The sequence below is a fragment of the Eublepharis macularius genome, chromosome 4 (genome assembly GCF_028583425.1).
Source record: "Eublepharis macularius isolate TG4126 chromosome 4, MPM_Emac_v1.0, whole genome shotgun sequence".
Lineage (NCBI taxonomy): Eukaryota > Metazoa > Chordata > Lepidosauria > Squamata > Eublepharidae > Eublepharis > Eublepharis macularius.
Genome location: NC_072793.1, coordinates 103,719,760 through 103,743,225, shown reverse-complemented (window position 1 = coordinate 103,743,225; position 23,466 = coordinate 103,719,760). Strand labels below are relative to the sequence as shown.

General features: G+C 39.4%; 1 protein-coding gene across 2 annotated transcripts in view; it reads right to left on the bottom strand.

Annotated features, from left to right (window-relative positions):
* Window positions 1-7,688: 7,688 nt before the first annotated feature.
* NISCH (nischarin) overlaps window positions 7,689-23,466 on the bottom strand; it is a 60,809-nt gene continuing 45,031 nt past the window's right edge. The window contains exons 13-21 of one of the 2 annotated variants that reach the window (XM_054976250.1): window positions 22,652-22,760; window positions 17,726-17,844; window positions 17,205-17,260; window positions 15,482-16,807; window positions 14,960-15,134; window positions 13,873-14,026; window positions 12,581-12,709; window positions 11,635-11,796; window positions 7,689-9,129 (exon numbers count right to left, since the gene is read on the bottom strand). In XM_054976250.1, the coding sequence (XP_054832225.1) occupies window positions 8,501-9,129; window positions 11,635-11,796; window positions 12,581-12,709; window positions 13,873-14,026; window positions 14,960-15,134; window positions 15,482-16,807; window positions 17,205-17,260; window positions 17,726-17,844; window positions 22,652-22,760 (2,859 nt within the window). In that variant the 3' untranslated portion in view covers window positions 7,689-8,500. Of the gene's footprint in view, window positions 9,130-11,634; window positions 11,797-12,580; window positions 12,710-13,872; window positions 14,027-14,959; window positions 15,135-15,481; window positions 16,808-17,204; window positions 17,261-17,725; window positions 17,845-22,643; window positions 22,761-23,466 lie in introns of those variants that run through there. The other variant, XM_054976251.1, reaches the window with a different exon arrangement.

Here is a 23,466-nt window from a genome sequence, read left to right as displayed (position 1 = left end):
TGATGACTTTTGGGCCAGTTCATTGGTCCTTGAAATCAGGGCTGAATCCACACACCTGTGGAGCGTCCTGGCATTGCGCTAAATGTTTGCTAAACACCCAGAAGTGTAGCATCTTTCTAGTGTGATTCAGAGCCAAAACACACGAGAAGAAATACCTAGGTTCAGCACGTGTTCTCTTACCTCAAGGTTTGCTGGGATCTGTAGGCGTCCTGGAAGCTTAAAGTTTAGCATTTACAGAGCAGCAGGGAGGGAAATACAGGCGCCTGTATTTCCCTTCCCCTTCCTGCTGCTCTGTAAATGTTAAACTTGTTCTCTTACCTCAAGGTTTGTTGGGAAGTGTAGGTGTCTTGGCAGCTTAAAGTTTAGCATTTACAGAGCAGCAGGAAGGGGAAGGGAAATACAGGCCCTTCCTGCTGCTCTGTAAATGCTAAACTTTAAGCTTCCAGGACGCCTACAGATCCCGGCAAACCTTGAGGTAAGAGAACACGTGCTGAACCTAGGTATTTCTTCTTGTGTGTTTTGGCTCTCAGAAATAGCGCTAGAAAGACACTATACTTCTGGGTGTTTAGCAAACATTTAGCGCAATGCCGGAATGCTCCGAGGGTGTATGGATTCAGCCCAGACATCCTCACACCAAGCAATCAATTCCCTAGGCAATGGAGGGGACATCTGCAGACCTTCTCTGGCTGTCAGAGAGCTCCAGTTCTTCTCTATGAGAACAGGAGTAAATTCCCCCCCCCCCCCACACCTCTCAGGCAATTGGTTTCAGTTTCCAGCAGGCAGTAAGACCAGGAGAAACTGCAGGGTAGATTTTTCAGTCACAGAGGGAGGTATTTGAAGGTTTTGCTTGAGATTCTGGCTGCTTCTGTTCCACAGCCCAGGGGCTAAGCCTGTGAGGACTCACAGAATACTTTTATATATTATATGTCACGGGCTGGGCCAGCCCAAGCAGGGTGGTTCAAGTCCAAACCCCAACACCAAATCCAGGGGGAGTTTCAGGAGCCAAAAGCCAAGTCAAAGCAGTGGTCAGAGCACGAGCTAATGCAAGCAGTGAGTCCAGAGTCCAAGAGCAAGGTCAAGCACAGTCCAAGGTCAGTTACCGATAGTGTCAGGTCCACAAGCAGGCACAGGCAAGGTCCACAGAACACAGAGTGGTTGCAGGCAGTAGACACATTGCTTCCATGCCTGGCTGTTGCTCCTGACTGGCTTTTATAGCCAGGCGTGGTTTTCAGCCAGCCTCTGGGGCTCCATCCTTATGCTACTCATTGTCGCTCTCCAGCTGCTGGCGTCGGCTCAGGAGATGAGCAGTGCACCATCTCTCCTGCAGTTCCAGCCTCAGCCTTTGTCTCCAGCGTTCTTTATGCGTGGGCGAACCTGGGGGGGGGGGAAGCCCCTGGCTGGGCTTCCCCTGTGGTGCTGGCAGTCCCTGACTAAGCTTCCCCTGTGGAAGTCCCTGGCTGAGGTTCCCCTGTGGTGCTGGCAATCCCTGACTGAGCTTCCCCTGTGGAAGTTCTTGGCTGAGCTTCTCCTGTGGTGCTGGGGCTGGAGAGTACTGATGGCTCTGTTTCAGCTGCTGGCTGCAGGCTCCGATTAGCCAGCAGCTGTGGCTCCTGATTACCAGCCTCTGCTGAGTCAGGGCTGGCAACATGGAGCTCCTCTTCTCCTGAGGAGTCCGGGCTGGCTACACAAAGCCCCTCTCCTCCTGAAGAGGAGTCCTCGCTCTCACTGAGCCAAGACTGGGCCATGACATTATACTTATTAACAGTATTATTATTATTTAGAGCACTTGTCCCTACTGGGAAGGGCCGTGGACACTGCTTTCAGTGAAGTTAACAGCCACTACTACTATATCGTGGCATTGCTGCTATTATTGCCGTGGACACTGCTTTCAGTGAAGTTAACAGCCACTACTACTATATCGTGGCATTGCCGCTATTATTGACCATTTATGGACGTTGGGTGTATATATATCCCGCATGAGCGGTGTACATCGAATTTGTACTAATGAAGGTTAACTTGAACCGGAAAAACATTTGATGTTGTATTTCACCAGTCTGTATATTGGGCGTTGTGTTGTAGTGAATTTGGGACTGTATGAGAATCACTATTACAATTACACCATATTTATTGTGTGTGCTTTGGAACTTCCTTGAGCCTGCGTGCTCTTTCGGTTTTGCCTACTGGGAAGGTGCCTGGGTGGGTCAGGGCTCTGGATCACCCCATCCTTGCGAAATGCAAATGAATTCCCCCCCACAAGGGGAATTTTAACTTCCTTCCACATGGCTCCTCCCATCTCCTAGTCCACCAGTGCCCGCCGTCCTCTGGCTGCATCCCAGCAGAGGGATTCGTTGTCCATAGCTGGGTTTGTTTCAGGAGGATTTGAACCCTCCCCCCTTTTGGGGAATTCCTTGCCACTGGACCATGAGGATCCGTGTTTTTGAAACATGCTTTTGTACTATGGTGGTACAACCAAGCGGTGAGTGCATGGTTTTTTGGGTGCAATCTGTGGCAATAGACATGATATGGGATTATGTGGTGGATTTTGGGTGGCCTCATGTAAAAATCAAGAGGATCCATGAAGATCTGTGCCTTTGAAGCATGTTTTTGTGTGATTGTTTCGGTGCTGACTGTAGACTAGGAGATGATCTATAATACAACCGCCTTTTTGTTTTGTTTCAATATAAGAATCATATGAATTCATGAGGATCTGTTTAAAATAATCTGGATCCAACTTTTACCCACTCCCTTTGATCTGTTACCAGAAACCGTCATTCCACTCTGGAGGGCCTTCATTCTAGGCCCATATTGGGTTGCCAGCTCCAGGTTGGGAAATTCCCTTCAGAGGAAGGGACTGAGATATGCAGGAAATGCTGTGGTAGAACTAAGGTTACACAAGAATATAAACTCTAGCCACACTGGACCATACCAGTGGCCCATCTAGTTCAAAATCCAGTTCCCAACACTGGCTGGTCAGATGACACAGGGAAGCCCGTAAGCAGATCCCACAGACCTACCTGCTGCCTCCTAGCATCTCACAATCAACAGGAATTCTGCCTCTGAATGCACAAAACTCCATTCAGCTACAATGAGCAATAGCCAACAATAGATCCTGCCCAACCTCCTTTTAAATACATATGAGTCAATTGCCATCCTATATTTTGGCAGTGACTTCTAGAAGCCGACTCCCCTTTGTGTGAAGCAACACTTTTGGCTGTCTTGAATCAGTTTCATAGAGTGACCCCCATTTCTAGAATCATGGAAGAGGGAGAAAAGTCTCTATACACTTTCTTTACCCCATGAATGATTTTTAAAATCTCTAGTAAGCCATCCCTCACTCTTCTTTTATGCCTAAAAGCCCCAGATATTTTAGTTTTGTCCCATAAGGTGAGTGTTCCACCCTTCTGATTGTTTTGCCTTTTTTTGCACTTCCAATTTTTCACATGCTTTTGGAGAGGTGGCAATAAAAAACCTAAGCATACAGCCTAAACCTTGCTTATTTAGAGTATTTACAAGGCCACCTTTCCACACATATGGTTCTTCATATTTCTTGCCATTGTCATCATCCATCCCCTGCTCCCCAAAAATGTTCAGCTGTAACTGCCACTTGTTTCTGCAGTAGTGGGAACTATGAGCAGCAGAATTGTGTCATGCTCTGCCTGCATGAATTGCTTCCACCTCATGTGTGTACATATAAGTTATTTGATTCATGGTGCTCTCCGTGCCCCACCTCAATCAAAAATAACAGAAAATGCTTGGAGAAAGTACTGGGCAACAAGACCATTATTTTGTGAAACATTTACAGCCTTCATTTAGACCCAGTCAGTTTCCTGCAATTGAAATTTGGTGTTTATGTATTCTTGACAAAAATTAAAGACTGCCAAGACTTATGGTATACCATAAAATATGCATTACATTGTGTGGGTTTTCTGAGGTCTACAAATTCCTTAGATCAGTTGAGAAAGATTTAAAAACCCCTCATTTTAAATCTTAAGAGAAACCATTTCTATTTGGTTCACAATAGGCTGATTGCTTAAATTATCTGAAGCTGAGAATGAAAAGGGTATAATGAAGGATGACTTAACCAAATTATAGCTCAACTTCATTACTGCAAAACAAAGCACTCTGAGGCAAATTCCACTGTTGTATTTGATTGCATGAATGTATGTGTGCAGCTTTCTCAGGTGGTAAATTAGGAAAAGGTCAACATGCCTATAATATTGCTTAGGAGAACAACCCCCATAGTGATAACCGTGAAGAGATTGTTCAGGTTGACATCTCCCAGACCTGCTCTCCATTTCTTGGAACAGTGCTATATCTTGAGGAAAGTAACTCAGTTCATGGAGGTGAAAATCAGCACAAGTGATGAAATTATTGGCAGCTAGCTATTGAAAAGCATTCACATACTCTACAATTCCATGGAATACTCCTTTTCTTAGTCACAGGGCCTGCAAACCTTATACAATGTTTGGAACAATTATGGTTTATAAAAGAATTCTACTATAATACATATTTGGGAAAGGTAATTCTAACTTTTTGAAATTAACTAGAGGCCATTAAGCCTGCTGGTTATAATAGGAAAACTATATGCAAGACATCTCCTGTTGAAGCTGGAGGTATGGGTAATTGAAAATAGCACTAGAGAAAATTGGATTTAGACAAGGGACATGTGACCTTGGACCACTACCTTATATTACAACTTCTTGTTAATAAATATTCAAAGGGACCATCTAGGCAACCATATATGGTATTTATAGATCTAAAACTGACATTTGATTCCATCTCAAGATATCATTTGTGGAAAAAAATAATTAATATAATGATTAACAGGTTGCTAGAGCATATATAAGGCCTTTTACATGGACACCAGCTTAAAGATCAGATTTGGTGTCCATGGCCAACTGTCTAGCTCAGTTAAAACCTCGAAGGGAGTACATCAAAATTGCATTTAGGCCCCACTACTTTTTAATTTATACATAATTGATATGGTGGAATATCTGATCCCAATTTTTTCCAGTAAAAGCGAAAAGGCTATTTCAATTTTGCTTTATGCAGAAGATAAACCACTGACATTCCATACTCAAATTGGTCTCAGAAGCTTGCTGAGACAGCTCAGCTTCTACTGTAAAACAAACCTACTTAATGTAAATTATGATAAAACCAAGATTATGGTTTTTAGTAAAAACTCATTATTATAAATGGATAATGGATGAGAAACCACTAGGTGTCTAGCTGGATGAGGTTTCATCAGTCGGATGCTTGGACAGCCCATTTTGACTATGCTAAGCATAATTCTGAAAAACCTAACCTTGGTATCTTTAGATTTTATAGTAAAAGAGGAGGTTGCCTAATTTCTCCAACTTTGGAAATTTATAAAATGAAATTACTGTGTTAGTGTCTATACAGAGCAGCAATTTGCAGCTCTGGAAATCTCCAGTCTTTAGATGTTGCTCAGAACAAATTTGCCTGCCTGCTGTTAGCTGTTCCTCCTTCAGTATCTTTAGCTATGGTTAGAGCAGAACTATCTCTATTCTTAATAATAACCTTAGTCTATAAAGCAGCCATTAACTATTGGCTTCTCAGAATACTTGAGGACCCTTGGTCTCTATGCTGGCAAACTTTTAGTAAAACAAAGATGGTTAGACCAGAGTACTCAAACTGATGCTGGACTTGTAGGCACCTTGAGAACAACTCTACTTTATAGACAGTTACTTTCTTCTCCTCTGACTTTTCCAGGGTACTTTACTGATATAATGAATTATACAGAAAGGCCTTTACTACAGCATGCCTTGATATTCCATTGCTCACAGTCTTGGAAGGCCACTTCAGTGGGATTCCATATAGCAAAGGAATATGCTCCTGTGATTGTAGGCCCATTGAGGATTTGTCCCACGTCACACTCCAGTGTCCAAGATTTAATGCTGAGCACAGCAGATTTTTGAGGACCATTGTATCTCGTCTCCCAGAAAGGAAGGTGAGACCAGGAGAAATTGGTTTTATTATTGGCAGATAGGAACATATCCATTACTCTCCAAATGAAAAGGTTTGCTGCTGCCATCATAAACAAATAAATGGGCGGTGTGGGGGGAGATGATGATGTGTGCTGACCCAGGAATGGTTGACCTGTACACTAACCACTTTACTCTGGGTCAATAACCTTTTAAACGAAGTAGCAGAATTTAATTTGGAGACCAATGTTCAGTACCTTTTATGAGAAAAAAAACCCGCTAGTTTATTTTTCTCCACTTTAGCTATTTAAAGCTTTTACCATTAAACTTTACATCTTCCTTTTTTCATTCCTCCATTACAAAGATTTCTCTTAAAAATTTTTTAAAATTTATATCTATGCTGCCTTTTGACCCAACTCAGGGTCCCCAAAGTGGCAAACATTAAAACGTTTTATATGCTAAAAACAGTATTTAAAATATAAATATATAAAAATATTTTCAAATGATTAAACAAAACACAAACCCCTATAAACACACATCCAGGGAGGATGGCTAATAATCTTTAGTGATGGAATGCCAAACAAAACATCTTCATCCGCTAACAGATTACAGTGATAAAGGAAAAAGGCTAATCTCTCTAGGGAGGGAGTCCCAAAATTTCAATGCCATGACTGAGAAGGCTGTTTCCTTGGTTGCCATCCACCTAGCCTCAGATGGCAGAAGGTGGCACCTGAAACAGAGGCTCCACAGATGACTGGAAAGGTCAGGTAGGTTCATATGGGAGTAACCAGTCCTTAAAGTATTCTGCTCCCAGCCAATACAGGGCTTTAAAGGTCAATACCAGCACCTTGAAATGTTCCCAGAAGCAAACTGGGAGTGAGTATAGATGGAACAAGACCGGAGTGTTATTGTCCTGACAACCCACTCCAGTCAAAATTCTGGCCACAGCATTCGGTACCAACTGAAGCTTCTAGGCTGTATGTATAGGCAGTTGTGCATGAAGTGCATTGTTGTAATCTAATCTAGATTTCACCAGGGCTTGCGCCACAGAAGCAAGATTTCCCCCTGGCTAGGAAGGGCTGCATCTGGCTCACTAGACAAAGCTTATGCACCACTGGCCACATCATTCCCAGTGCAACAAGGAAGTCCTCTGGAGTGTGCACGTGAGAGGTAAGTTACCCTTGCGCATGCCCCTCCACGACTCCCCACCCCGTTTCCCGGTTCAGGCCCTGGGGGACTTGGCAACCCTATGTCATACTACCATCTATCAATAAGCCTTCATATAATACCAATTAAATGGAAGAGAACTAAGGTGAAAGCCTTTGTTGGCAACAACAACCTTTTGAGAGGCAGCGATATATACTTTACATAAAGCGGGCAAAAAGTCACTAGTGGTGTTAGCAGAGGGATTCAAGCCCCAAAAGGAAAGTGTTCTTAAGGTAAAAGTCAGGGTAAAATAGAGAACACCTGAAGCTCTGTGTGAGTAAAAAGGAGTGTTGGTTGTGACCAGGGTCTTATTGAGATAAAAGTTTAAGGTTGCAAGACATTAAAGATCACAAAACTAGTTTAAACAAAGACAAAATCATTACAGAGCCTCTGTATTTTTTCCTTGAGGTTTCCCTTCATAGGCCAATGGTCTCTTAAAAAGGTAAATGTATTGCTGACCTGCAGTATGATCAAAGCACATGGAAAATGACTGCACTGTAAAAACACATCTAAAAAGAACCAATGTGAGAAGAGCAATTGTGTCAAATTTCACTTTATTTGTATTGAGAAAACTGGCAACAGAAATAACACAGTGCTCTGAAATACAAATGCACCATTATTTGCTAGGAACAAGGGCACTCTTGTCAATCCTGTCCAATCTTCATGTCTGTGATGATAAAATAAAATTGGTAACTTTCCCAACTGTTAAAAATGTTCATCAGATGCAAAAGCAGCATTTGATTAAAAGGAGAATTTTGCTTTCACACTCATGAATAGTAAACAAAATTCAATTTGATACATCATAAAAAGACAAATGTACAAATTATCTGAAGGATCATTAAATAATTGTTAGCAGCATAGGCAATAAAATACATCTTGTACAAAGAACATTGCACTTTGACATAGCACAAGCATCTTTTGTTACCATTATTTACACATTTTATATATAGAATAGCAAGACTGAAATATATATATATTTACAAAAAAACACAGTGGAAACGTAACAGCCCTAAGTGAAAGTTTGTTTATGTTGACTCCTTTTTTCCATACAGTTGCCTGGGATGCTTAATTAATAATCCTGAATATACACAGTTACATAAAAATAGAGTTTTAAAAAATCCAGTTTAAATTCTTAGCTGATTATGTTATACGACGATTAAAAACTCTTCACTCCACAAGGAACTATAATGGTGATACACATGCAAGCATCAATGCCACATTATTTTTCTGTGAAGAGAATACCAATCCCTGCTTAATTCAATACTGTGCTTTAATTCATAATCTTCCAACCAATATCTTAGCTCTGCAATATCTAAAATATATATTTTAAAATAAACTTTTAAATAAAACTACCCAGTGAGCTCCAATGGCAGCTCTCGGCCACATAAGATCTCCCACTGTCTAGCAAGAAGTGAGATTAGTTTCTCACGACTTTCTGCACTTGGGATAAAAACACACCACAGGATCTCTCGACTGCTGCTGATCTCCTGTGTAGTCTGCCCTTTCGGAAAACTGAGAACATTGCTAAAGTGATCAAGGGTCAGGTTCTGCATGAGATCTAGATTCTGAACATCATCAAAAACAAACGTGAGAGCCTGAGGGTATGTCTGATAGCCCATGAGTACTCGATCTAAATCACGAATCCTTCTTCCATCTGTAAGATGATACTTATCTTTCTTTGGTGGTTCCTTAGCAAATTTAGGTAGCGGGTAACTGATATAATCCTCATCAAAAAGAAACAAATCTGAACTGGTTAAGATCAGAGTTTTAGGTTGAAGTGAGCTGTTGGATTGAGCAGATCCTTCTGCAGCATTCACTTGAAATGCCAACACATAGAGAAGTATGTTCAGAGACTGAAGGTTAACCACGCTGTTCATTTTCTCTGCTACCAAAAAGGCAAGGTCTCCAATTTCTTCTTCATTGGGATATATAAACTTCACTCTGCTAGAGTGAATCAGTTCGTAATTTTCCATTTTTCCTGCAAGCAAAAATTATAGATGACTTGTATTTTGCATTAACCTTTGACTGGAATCTAATCTCTGCCATGAACTCACGAGATGACCTTTTATAAAATTAACCTTTTCCAGTCTCAACTCCTCTCCCACTCCACATTTGGGGAGACTACTAGCCTTGCCAGACTGTTTCAAGATCTATGGAGGCACTTGGAACACTAGAAAGGGCTATGTAAATGCTAAGTAGTGATGTGTTGCAAATTGGTTGATTTTCTGAAAGAAACTGTGCAGAGAACATCAAAACACATGCAACAGAAATAATCAATTCGTATCCAATGAAAACATCTCTTTACTTTCCCTGCTGATTTCTGCTTCACTGACTCGGTATTATTCTCCTCAGCTGACTGCAGAATCTTTTTAATAATGTAGCGAGAATATACTTGGCAACGCTTGTGGTAGTAAATCACACACAGATTCTTATAAACATTTTCAAGAAGTGAGTAACTTTTTTTAAATTTTAAAAAATTGCTCATATTTTGATTCTCAACATTAGATAATGGCAACATGCAAATCTAAATTTTTATAATCAGTTTATCAAATATCAAAATAAGGGCATATTAAAAGTATAAAAATTCTAGAGGGCTAACAGTGTTAATCTGTTGCAACAACAATAAGCAGGGGTTTAGCAGCACCTTAAAGGCTTTGTAAGATTTGATACAGTTTCCCCTGAAGGCTGAATAATGACTTGGGATTTCTTAGTCATTAAACTGCTTTAGCGAAACTAGAAAAATAGCCCTTTACCTGTTATTGTAAATGACCTCTGTACTTCCTTATTTTACACTTAATTTTACTGAGTTATATTTCACCTTATGTTTCCTACCTTCTATAGCCATTTTCCCTGCCATCAACGTTTTTTCATACTTCATAAATAAATTTCTGCCAATTAAGGATCCTCTACATTGCATTTACAGAAGTGGGCTCTAGTCCTTGAAAGCTTATCTTGAAATAGTCTTATTTACATTTTTAGATAATAACTTTTTTGTACTTAATAAACAGTGATATAACTGTCAAAAATACTGCCACATGGGTATGCTACCGCTATACCAGGAATGCCGCTACACAGCTAAGCAGTTCAGGCCAAGTAGAGACCCTCTTGTGCTTACCCAGAAGCAGCACGCTGCAGACTTAGAGAGCACAGATACTCTCAAGAAAAGCAGAAATAAAGCCACAAATGTTGGCCTGGCAAAGGATGAGATGCCAGATGATCCTAATTAATGAAAATAGGGGCTACTAACCGACATGAGATACTTGGCCATATCAGGATGAAGTCTACAGAATAAGAAAGAAAGAATTCTAGGTTCCTTACACTAATCCCAAACCATGATAAGAACAGTGAATCTCTCAGACCCTGTGATGGGGGAGGATTGCAAAAGAGGGACCTGACAAACTCCTGCTTCACAAGCTTTTCTCAGGATTCCCATACATTCTCTATTGCTTCTGCATGAAAAGGAAAAGGAAATCTTCCTAACGCTTGCTGAACCTCAGAGAAGACAGTAACATACAAAGTAGATTCTCTGTTTACCAACTTCTCTGCTTCTCAGCACAAGGTCCTATTGAAAACTTCTGAAAAATCTTGATCTTGGAAATGTGCTAAACAAGAAGGGACATTTTATTATATGTGATGGACCTGTAAGAAAACAAAGAGTTTCTGGTTGCAGATACAATCATCGATTCAGAAGATTTTGAAGATTAAAACCCAGTTGAAACCAAATACTTTTTTGTTGGGAATAATGGACAGCCAGTGGGAAAGAAGCTTTGGAACTTCATTTTTATATTTGATTATGGCAGCAAGAATACTCTATGCACAAAAGTGTAAAACTCCAACATTGCCTACAGAGGAAGAACGGTGGATAAAAGTACTGGAGTTTGCACCAATGGCAAAACTTACTTCACTGATTAGGGAAAAGACATTAGTTACATTTTTGACTGAGTGGAAACCGTTTACAGACTTTTACGTGAAATAATAAGGACTTGATGATATCTAGATTTATGGATTAAGAATCATGAACAATAGAAAAAATAGGGCTCTTATGTTTAACTTAGAATAAGTGAGACTCTAAGTATGATCCATATTTGTGGTGGAGAAAATTGGAACTCAAATCTGAAGTTTGGTTTTAGGGTTTTTTTTCTCTCTCTTCTTTTTTTCACTTGTGTATGTATTGTTAGTGTGTTTCCTTTTTAGAATGTTGTTTTTTATCTTCTATGTTTGTGGTCTATAGCTTTTGTGTTATTGTTTATAGTCTAAAAAAGAAAAATTCCGTGACAAAAAATCTTGATCCTTTTCACTCTTACTAAATCCCTGGACAGGAGCACTCCTAGTCGGCCAGGGATGGGATTACACTCAATATCACCATTTATTAAGACATAACCTTAACAGAAAAATATTGCATTTGTATCTGAAGATTCTCCTGAATGGTATAGTAAAAAAGTATCAATTGGTCCTATTATGACAATATTTGAAATAATTTTACCTGTATTTTTTTTCCCAAATTCAGAATAGAAGTCCTTATCTACTGGCTCTGGAGATGGTGTCCTTGCCAGTAATGAGAGCACTGCCATGAGGTGCTGGATAAAGGCATGAGTACTATAACTGTCTCTGGTTAGGCAAGTTAATATATGTTCTGCTGAATGTCCTAAAGAGGAGACAGAGATGAAAAATGTTGTAATTTTGTATTATACCTGAATAAAGCTATAATTTTCTATTAAACCGTTATTGTGAAATGCCCATTTCCTGCTATTACTTTGGAAATTTCTGTTTTACATAGTTTACTTGCTTCTGTCACCTGCACCTTCCTGTGCTTTTTCCTGCTGACAATCTCTATGAACATCACATTATTCATGAAGCTGAACCTTTTATTAGTGGCGTTTGCTCTTTTGTTCTCCTAAATACGCTGCTAAGCTATCTGCGCTGAAAATTAGAGAGTTATGAAACTGGACTTAATGGACCTCACAGTTCCTATTACATGACCTCTATCATACATCATGTTGTAGCTGGAAAAAGTTAAAGAAAGGAATTTGTAATTAAAAAGAGAATTTTTAAAAAAATATTCTTTTCCACTCTGGGATTCAAAGCTTGACATAAGCTGAAAGAAATCACAATAGGCATTCCCAATAACACCCCCAAAACATCAAAACAGGTTAAAAAACAATCATTTTAGCTGTTTAACTATAAATACCACTAAAATCAATAAAGCATAAATCAATAAAGCCTGTCATGATGACAGGCTGGGGAGTATCAGCATTGATGCTAAACTGTGACTAGCAAAAGTATTATTTATTGTTTATACAAAGCTATCAATGTACACAATAAAGTTTACATTTTACGTAAAAGAGAAAGAAGCTTGCAATCTAAATTTTGATGGCGGAGAGAACGAAGGAAAGGAAACGAAAAAGCAAGGATAATACATATTTACTTACCAGTAAGTCGAAAATACTGATCAAAAAGTCCAATGTTTACAGAGTGTAGATCATTTAATTTTAAAACTAAGCAACAGGAAAGATGGAAAGAGCTGAATTTATGGTCCAATGGACCCTTGTTCCATAAATCTATCAAACAGAGAACACAGTGATTTAAAATTAGTAATTTTATGTAAACCAATTACTCTAAGGACTCATGAGAATCACTATTACATTCCTTATCTTTACTTGAAACATGCATCTTCTAAGAACACAATTACTTTAGAAGATGTGTATTTTGAAAGCTATACTCGCTAAAGGCTAAGCTGTGTGGGTGGATCTCCAAATATTCTTTTAAAAACTGATGGGAAAGAAGAAATCTGGACTATGGTGTCAGGAAAACAGATTTAACTTCCTTTGCACTGCTTCCCTGAAATAAATTGCTATGCTTCATGCAAGAGTTAATTGGCCTCAGTAGGGTGAAAGATTGGTATAATAGGGTATCTGTGTTTTTCCTTATTTCTGATTATAACAACTCTCAACTTTGGAAGGCCACTTCTCTCAGGGAAGTGACATGTGCTATATATGTCTTAAACTCCCTCTGTGATCACAATTCTTGTCCCCAATGGCTGCTTTTAAATGGTAAAGAAAAAAGCCAATCAAACAGCCACTGGTAATTTGACTCTTAAACTACACATGTGCATACAAACATATGCGAGTGGGATGTGGGGAGAGACAAAAGCATTTGCAGGGGAGAATCAGTGGACATAAAGGGTGTTTTCCCCACCTACTGATTCACCCCTATGAGAACTATCCTTACAACCACCACCCTTTTCAGTCTTGGAGCCTGGCAGGCAAAAAAAGGTACAAAAAACAGCACTGGAGGGGTTACAATGGAGAACTGGTGAGGAAAGGGTTAAGAAAGTCATACCTGTCTGTTTTCTCCCCTACAAATGCCTCCTGCACCTTCACATTAATATTATGGAAAAAAAATCTGAGAACCCTCTGAATTCCTTGTATAGTTCTGCTTCAAGGTCTTAACTCCGAAAAGGGTAAACCCCCAATGTCTCTTCATCTTCTATCTTTTGCACTCAGTACTGTTTTCTAAGCTGTTTCTGCAGAATTACAGCTAACACAGATTCGTGAATATGAGTTCCCATCAAAAGATACCATTAAATCTACCCCATCATACAATGAAAGTAGGAATTGCAGATGCTAAAACTGGGAAAGTTGGCCACTCTGTTCTAATCCCAGATGTCTTCACCAATCCTCAGAGACACTGTCGGAAACCAGGAATTGTCCAGTTTTCTTACCTAAATGATGCTCATTGGAATGAATCACAGAATCATCCAACAGAAAGTAAATAGCTTTAGTCGAAAGTAGCATACAAGCTGTGACTTCCATGTCAGGAACTTTGTAAAGCAAAACAGATGACCACATGAGATGCCTCAGCTCTTCATTCCCCACCTGTAATATTGGAATTGCAATTAATCAACTGTTCAAGTACAACTTCACATGCAGATTTGTTAAAGTGTGTCTCTGGAAACACGCCTAAGCACCTGCTTTCCTTATGTCTATGGCCTGGATTGTGTTGATCACAATTACGAGGTAATTTCCTCAGCCTAATTTTGACTATTTTAAAAGTCTCATTATCAGGGCATTTTGGGCAATATGCATATTAATTATGATGCTTCTGTAATTTGGTTAGTCTTAAGTATGTTTATAACAGTTAATCAGTTGCTAGTAGCTCTTATAGGATGAAGCTGCTTCTGAATACAACTTGAAAATATGAAAAAGTGGTGATACTTATTATATAACAGTGATTCTTTTCCTGTTGCCTTAATTTGTATTTTTCCAATGCCAATAAAATCTATACAACCTATACAATCTGTCAACAAAATCTACAAATATCAGCACTCTCTCTCACAAACAGACTTCATGCCACAACAAATATTGCCAAAGGAGTTTTTATAGAGTTTGGTTGTTGTGGATTTTCCGGGCTGTATAGCCGTGGTCTTGGCATTGTAGTTCCTGATGTTTCGCCAGCAGCTGTGGCTGGCATCTTCAGAGGTGTAGCACCAAAAGACAGAGATCTCTCAGTGTCACAGTGTGGAAAAGATGTTGGTGGGTCATTTATATCTACTCAGGAGGGGTGGAGTTGAGCTGAGTCATCCTGTAAGAGTTTCCCAGGGTGTGGAATGCTAATGGAGGGAGGCTTCACTGTATCCTGAGGAGGTTTTATAGAGTTTGTTCAGCAGACTAACAGGGTTACTGTTCTGGAATCTCCACCATGAAGAATTTTTCTTTGTGTACAATACCTCAAGATGGGTAGCTGTGTGAATCTGTCTGTAGCAGTAGAAAAAAGCAAGAGTCTAGTAACACCTATGAAACTAACAATACCTCAGCAATGCTGCTGTGGAAAAATTCCATAATGACTTTTCCCTTTAGCCCAGCCACATACTGAAGAGATGAAGACACTGGAAGATGCACAGGAATCTGGTTTTCTTCAGTAATTTTATGCATCAGAAATTCAGATGGATAGAGAGATGAAAATGGCAAATGAGGCTTGGAAAAGCTAAAACAGAAGAGATGAACAAAATGTCAGAATGAAAACCAAATGTATGACACAAAAGAAGCATTTAATACTTACATATCATTCAGCCTTTGCAACACAGCCCAACTATATATGAATGATGCAGTTTTAATATCCTCTGAATCTTACTTTGCTTGTAAGAACTTCTGGTAGGAATTTTAACAATAAGTTATAACAAGTTGTAAGCAACAGCAATCAAAGCTTCTACATTGGCAGTTTACACCAACTAGATTACTTGTGAAAAGGCTTCACCATCGTTTTAACATGTTAATTTCAAGCACATATCTTCTTTCCCGGTTTATAATATGTACTTTAAAACTGGTTATCACCTTGCAGTTTGTCCAGGCCTCTTGGAGTCAGAGAGAGGTTTTCTTACTGATTCTATAGTGCTGGAAGCTTTGAATATAATTATAGTTTTGATGTCTTGCAGAAGTGTCCTCAGAAGACTATAGACTCTTAGAAAATGGAATTTCTCATGAGGTAGGACAAATACTGCTGTGATGAATTTGTAGCCAATAAGTAATTCCAGCACATGCCCATCTGAAAATGAACCCTCTTCCCGCATAGAATGACTGGTGGGATGCAAGAGAACAGAAGCCAGTGGAATCCTGCTCAGGTTGAATATGCTCCGTGCATCTTTCGTCTCTCTGTATTCATCTAGCAATACATTAAAATCAACTTGCACTATATGCAGGTGCTGAGGTGTCAGAAATATCCAACAGGGATGGAACATACAGTGTCTCTCTTCAGCAGATTTAGGAAGCACTGAATAAAGTGCAGAAGCACCAATATATTTAGGACAAGCTTTGTCATCACTGGCTAATTCCGGCTGATGCAACGCTTTCTGAGCACCAGCCTTTTCATGACAGAAAAGATACACAGGGAAACAGCCTTTTATTTCTGTGTTTTCAGATGAAATGTGATAAAATCCCATCAGCTGGTAGACAAATTCTTGCAGACTTGCTTTGCCACAGTACAGTACAGAACTTCCTGAAGTGGGCATGCAGCACTGAGCACACCACCTATATAAACAGGAATAGAAATCTTGCAGATTCTGAGAATCTGAAACAACAAACAAGCAGGTGTCACTGTTTTTTAACTTGAGCATCAGACATATTTCTGGTATTAAAAAGCCAAATTCTGTAAGTTCAGAATATGAAAAACACAGTGCTAGTTTCAAGGCAGAAAAAATATGCTGGCAGTTTCCTTTGGAGTCTTGAGGAATCTCAAATACAGCTACCACACTATGGGTCAGAACCAAGCAGGAAGCAAACTGCCTGAGTTCTTTATGAACCTGAATAGAAAAACTCCAGAGGACTTTGAGTATGTGATCCTGTTCTAGTTTTGTGCTATCAGAAGTTGTTGACACAATCTCGGAAGAAGTGGTGAACTCTAATACATTATCTCCTTCATGAAGTCCCATTTCAAAGTAGCCATCTTCAGAATCTGTAATTCTGGAATCACTCAGAAGGCTCCCTGTATCTTGAACTTCCACCAAGACAGGGTCTGTACTTTCCACAGCCTCTGCTATCAAGGCAGAGAGATGTTGCACAAAATCCTGATTTGTGGCAGTGTATGACATACAAGTAAAAGGTAGAGTAACAATATTAAAAGGGTCAGGCAAAGCATCAGGTTCTTCCTCAGATTGATCCAAGCTTCAAACAGAAAAAAATAGAAGAAACCACATTAGTCCAATTTAAAAATAATCATCCTTATTTCTAAGTCTCATACTGATGCCACATTGCTTATCTAATATTATGACTACACAGTATGTTTTAAAAAGTGACGGCCGATGCAACAGAAACAAACATATCCATAGATTCACACATTCAGCACATTTGGAGAGTCTGTGGCCATCATCCTATATCGCTGCTTTCCCAATCTCCTTTTTCAAGAACCAATTATAGTACATCCTGTTATGCTTTTATAGGTATTACTGTGGAAATGTGACACTTTTGTTTTTCCTCTTTTTTAAAAAAATGTTTATGGCTGTTACAAATACATGACAGTTCAATAAGTTAACTGGGTACAAAAATGAAACCTCTCTCTCACCGCATGTGATGGGCAATCTCATTTTCTTTAGAAATGTCCAATTCTGAAGCAGGTACCTTAGACAGAACAAATAACAGAACAAAAAGCAATCATAACACCACAGAAGAAAACATATTTTGGTCCTCAAATCAGGGATATCTTAATTATTCTATAGGTTTACTGTGATCATCATCAAGTATATATGAGCTTAATCACAAAACAATGTTAATGTGGGATTTTAAATTATATGTTAGCTTGTTGGAGAGCCTTTCTGCTATACTGTAGAACTTTAGATGTTAAATGTCTTTTATCTGCAAGCATAAGCATTCTTAGGAAGTATCACAAACCGAAACACAATTTATACTGCAATCCTAAACAGAGTTGTACCTTTCTCAGTCCATTTAAATCAACGGGCTTAAAAGATATAACTCTTTATGATCACACTGACAGAATATAAGTGAATTGATGATGTAAATGTTGAGAAATTCAGTTCACAAAAAAAAGGTTCACAACTGTATTTACTTGAAGAAAAACACCATTACCTGACTTCTGCTTCCTGATTCTGGTGTTTCAGAGCATCTTTGGGTAACTGTATGGCTTTTAGGAGTCAAAAAACTTGATGAGAAACTGCTGGCTAGGGTTGTTTTCCTGCAAGTTATTCCTACAACGACAGAAGCAGTTCTTCACTATCAGTGGTTTGAAACCAAACAAAATTGAGTACAAATATGCTACATATTCCTGTGATTAGATTAACATTTTATGTTTAAATTTATATCCTGCTTTACCCTATGCTGGAGACAGTTCACATGTAGTTTAGACATGAAGTGGGTGAATGGAGTGTGCCACATCAGACTGCAGATCAAGGAGTCATTTTTAATAATCTGTGCAAATAAAATATTGGCATATTTGGGAGAAGGGTTCTGGCCTATCCTTCCTTTGCATGCTGTACTGGTATTCCACTTACAAGGAATTATTAACGTATGGGCACTTTTGAAAAAAATACAATTCCTTACCTGCTGAATCTATTCTACTTCCTTAGCTCTCTGTCATCTCACCATCATCTCCCTCAGCTGCATGTCCCAAATCTCGAGAGTAGACATGGGCATGAACCAAAAAAAATTAACGAACCTGTGGTTCGTGGTTTGGTAACGCTGCTGAACCTGAACGAACCGTAATGAACATTTCCCGTTACCGAACCGGTTCATGGGTGTTGGAACGGCCCCCGTTGCACTTAGAGAGCCCATATTCACAGGGAGTGTTTAGCAGTCTCTCCTCCAGCCAGCAACCAAGTTTGGTCAAGATTGCAATAGGGATCTTGGAGTTATACCCCCTCCAATCTGAGGCCCCCAGGAAACTCCCACTCAATACAATTAGAACCACCAGTTGACATCGGCCCAGTCTACAAGGGGTTGGCCGTCAGAACAGCCAATCAGGGTTTGCAGGGATGAGATTGGAGTGCCCATAGCTACAGAACACCCCCCTTCCCCCTCCCTCCCCCCGGGTGTCTTCTCCCATGTAACCAATTGTAACCAATTTGTAGCTCCATGGTTGGAAGGAAGACCTGCCGATAAAGGTAAGCTGGGCTTCCATTCGGGTTTCCAGAGCGACAGAAGGAGTGCAGAAAGAGTTCAGGCATTCCCCCAGCTCCGTTTCCAAGGGAACTGATTGATGGTGCCTGACTGTCTGGCTTCACGAACCGTGGGCGAAAGCAAAGAACTGGGCTTCCAACGAACGCTGGTTCATTGGCCATGGACCGTCACGAACTGCTGGATCACGAACAGACGATCAGGTGGTTCGTGGGTTTTTTTTTGGTTCGTAATGCGGTTCGTGCCCATGTCTACTCAAGAGTAATTAATATGCAGCAAATCTTATAGGTTCAGTAATGAACATTATCTATTGGACATATTAACACCCTGATTACTTAGGGTCCCCAGAACTCTGATGTCCATTTTACTTAGGCTGCATGTTCAATGGAAGCAAATGATCTGAATGTAGAAGTAAATCTCCAGATTCCAGTGAAACAAATGAGACAGCTCATGGAAGTGCATTCTAAGTGCACTGGAGTGTGTGAAGGATCTGGATGGGGAGAGATGAAGACATTTCCAAATAGCATTCTTAACCAGCTGAGGAATTCTGTGGTATTCCAGTCCTCTTCTTTCTGGGCAGCCCTCCTGCAAGTGGAAAGCTGCATGTGCAGGAGTAAGCCATGTGTCCAATGACATGTATAAAGAACCAGTAGGAATGGCCTCCTTATCTTTAAAAATGCATGTCTTTTCATTTGCAGTTCTCTCATACTCTATAAACTGAAACCCCCTAAATTCTAACTCCTTAAAACACAAATAAAAATCAAACCTAAGCATTTTAAACTACCAAAGCATACAATTAAAGTAAAAGTTGCTATATGTATATATATGAAGTAGTCCTTGATAACAACATTGAATTAGTTAACTCAATCCTAATCATGTTTACTTAGAAGTCAGTCTAACCGATTTCAATAGCACTTGGTACTTGAGCGTCACAGCATAAAGGTATTATATATTTCTGCAAATACAGTTCTGTTTCACAACTTCTTTAATACTCCCAATTAATACGTGCCAAGTCAAGTCTAATTGTTTTGAAGCATGCATCAGCAGTGTTTGTAACACCATCGATGGATCATTTCTTCAACAGAAACGAAAAATAACCCACTTTAACTGTAGCAGAAAAAAGTTTCGAGGAAGCTGAGGCATTATTTGTACTTTTCCGTTCCCTATAAAAATATTTAAACCTGGCCTTTCACATCAAAACAATTTTACCAGTGACATGTGACATGGCTAATAATTAATGGAAACAGATGTTATCATTAAAAACACCTTCTGCTGTCATCTCTTGTGACAATAAAATGACATAATGCATATTCATTCTTGGAAGTTTCTGGCTCTAAAAAAACTGGTAAAAAGATGCAAGCACAACAAGGCTTTACATAATTAAGTAAGATTCTAAAGTAACGATGTATGATCAAATCCCTTCTAATAATTTTTAAAATTATCACTTTCTCATGTTCTTTCTTACTTGGTCTTCCTATATAAAAATCCTATAGAACTGTTCCTATAAATATCTTGCCTACTATCAAAACACATATTCACACAATCAGCTATAACCTGATATTATTATTATAATCTTATAATACAAAAATCCATATTGATGCTTGGCAAGAAATTTGCAAAAAAAATAATCATATTAAAACAACAACAATGGATAATTTGGAATAAATTCTCATCTTTATTGGTAGATTGCAATTTAGCAATCAGCCTCTTCTTTTCCTAAATTAGCCTTGCACAAATAATCAGTAATGTAATGTACTATCACAACAGCCCTTACTTTCTAAGACAAAGTATTGTTGAAACAGTCTTGAGATTTACAGCGCAATCTTATGCAGAGTTACTCCAGTCTAAGCCCACTGTTAGCAAAGTAAACTGCTAAATCTGGTACATTCCCAGATAAAGAGCACATATTCTAGAATGGTCTATCTTCCTACTACAATCTTTTCAGCATTAGATGAAAAACATGTGGGAGACCTGCAAGGACTTCCAGGGGGCATCTCAACCACCCCCAACATCTTCTTCCCCTTCCCTACACCCATTTCCCTGCTTCCTTCTCTCCTTTCCATCCATCTTTGTTTCCTGTCTTCACCTCTCCTCTAGTGGCAATTTGCATGGTGCCAGCTGAGCTGGACCCAGATGCATAGTGGAGAACTTGCAAGGTCTTGTGTAGACTACTTCACTTTTCCCTGTATCCCCTTTCCCCACAGTATTTCCTCTTCCCCTCTTCCTGGGAGCCTTCATACGCTCACCTTTCCTTACATCCTTCTCCCCAAATCCACTAAAAAACTTACCTTTTATCTGCCCCCATCTTCATCTATATTTATTTACTTCATTTATACAGGCTTTCTCCACTGTCCAATGGGGACCCAAAGCAGCTTACATCATTCTCCTTGCCTCTAATTATCCTCACAACAACCTTGAGAGGTAGGTTAGGCTGAGAATGTGTGACTGGATCAAAGTCACCCAGTAAGCTTCCACAGCAGAGTGGAGATTTGAACCTGGGTCTCCCACATCCTGCTCTGAAACTCTAATCACTACACTACACTAGCTTTAGTGGGGGGAGAGGGCTGCTGTGGAACAGTAGCAAGCAGCCAAGCCTGGGTGAGTGATGTACGTCATGTGGTATCAAGTCGCCCAGTGGTTGTTTCTGGACCTGGCCCCAATGAGTCCTCCATCTAAAGCCAAAACAGCCCTAGAAAGAGCCCTGCGCCTCTCCCTGCCTTTTACTGACAGAAACCAAGCCTGGAATCTTGCCTAGCAACAGCTACTGAGGGCAAAAGGTTAAAGCTACAGTTGATCCTTTTATCATTTTGGGGCGTTTTAAACACCCCAATGTATTTTTTCTTAGATTTCAGATTTTTCTGCAAACCTGGGATATTTTTCAGGTGTGTAGGAAGATATGTCTTGTCCATTCATGGCACCAGTCTCTGGATTTAAGTATCCATAAATCAGGGTCACTTGGCTATTAGTATATAAGATAGTTCATCAGCTAAATGTTTTTACCTCAAACTATTTTTATCTATTGTAGAAACTGTTCTACAATTACAGCAATCCACAGACCAATGCTCATTTTTTTGATGCCACACTGGCAGCTTGTCGATTTTTAAAACAAGTCATCACATCAACAAAGCAATGCTGTTAGTTAAGGCCTTGCAATACTGTGCTGCACTATTTTAACCCTATCAGCTCTTTAGCTCACTTAAGAAGTTTCCTTCAACTACTACTGCAATCTCTTTTGATGTATCAATTTCTAGTTTTAAGACTAAAAGCCAAGAATGTTCAGTTTAAGTAATATACTTTTTAGCAGGAATGAAGTGCTAAGCATTCCTACAGATGATGTTTTCATAATAAAAGACAGACCTTTACTCGAGCATCATTATTGTACAGGGACCATTTTAACCCTAAAAAGTATAAACTCACATGATATTCTCTGAGTATCAGGGGAGGGGCTATGGCTCAATGGTAAAACATCTGCTTGGCAAGCAGAAGGTTCTAGGTTCGATCCCAGGTATCTCCATTTAAAAGATTTGGGTGATGTGAAAGACCTCTGCCCAAGACCTTAGATGTGAAAGGCCTGAGACTCTAGAAAGCTACTGCCAGTCCGAGCAAGCAATACTGACCCTGATGGACCAATGGTCTGATTATCTAAGGCAGCTTCATGGAACTGTACAAAGAAGCTGAACCTTTCATTTACTGTTTGTACAGGTATTACCATCATCAGCAAAGAGCTGTGGGGTGAAGACAAAGTATTTGATCATTTGTCTTAATGCTTCCATTGATAGTACCAAACCCCTTTTCTATCTACAGAAATTCATGTATATCAATGCAGCCTACAAAGGCAGAACCAGGAGGCCCAGCCCAGCAGCATGATACATACATGATTACCTTGACTGGAGCTGACAGGATGAGGCAGAGAAGGAGAAGAAGAATGTACAGTAAGAGAAGAACAGTTTGATTTTGAACTGGCAGCAGAAAGCTTGGAATCTTCAGTGATCTAAGAAATAAAAAAAGGAAGGGCTAGGAACAAAAGTTACAAAGCATCCATTATGCAGAACAAAAAGGACAGGTTTACCAGCAAAAATAATTCTTTTGTGTACTCTTTTGTGTCAGGTTTTTCTGACACTATCTAGTACCTTATTCCATAGTTTTTGGAATTGGTACTAGATAATGTATGGAATATCCAAAATATTGGATCTCAGTAAAACTGAATTATCAACATTTTTAAGAAGTCAAACATATGAATACAAAGAGATCATTCATGGTGTTTTTCAGCAGATAACTCTACTCCGGTAGCAAATAGCACACAGAGACATTTCCAAAGAGTATCCAAAATATTATTTTCCAAGGATTAACCAATGCACAACCATTTCTTTACATATTTCTAAGTCTGATTTCTCTTCAGAAAGTGCCTGACAACAGACAGCATAAACATCAGGATTATGTAGCTGGAAGGATGTGCTGAGTGACCACCTTCAGGTAGGTTTTATGATAAATGTTTTATGATAAAATACTTCTAAATGTTTAGAAACAGTATCATTAGTAAGATAGCTGAACATGAAAAAAGAATGTTTGTATACACTCAAAGAAATTTACAGTTTTTGAACATTCTCAAGATAGAAGATTTAGTGCCCATCATTCAATAGAAGTTACAAATGTGATCAATCATTTCCTCCCTCCCCAAATTAATTCTTCTTTCCCTA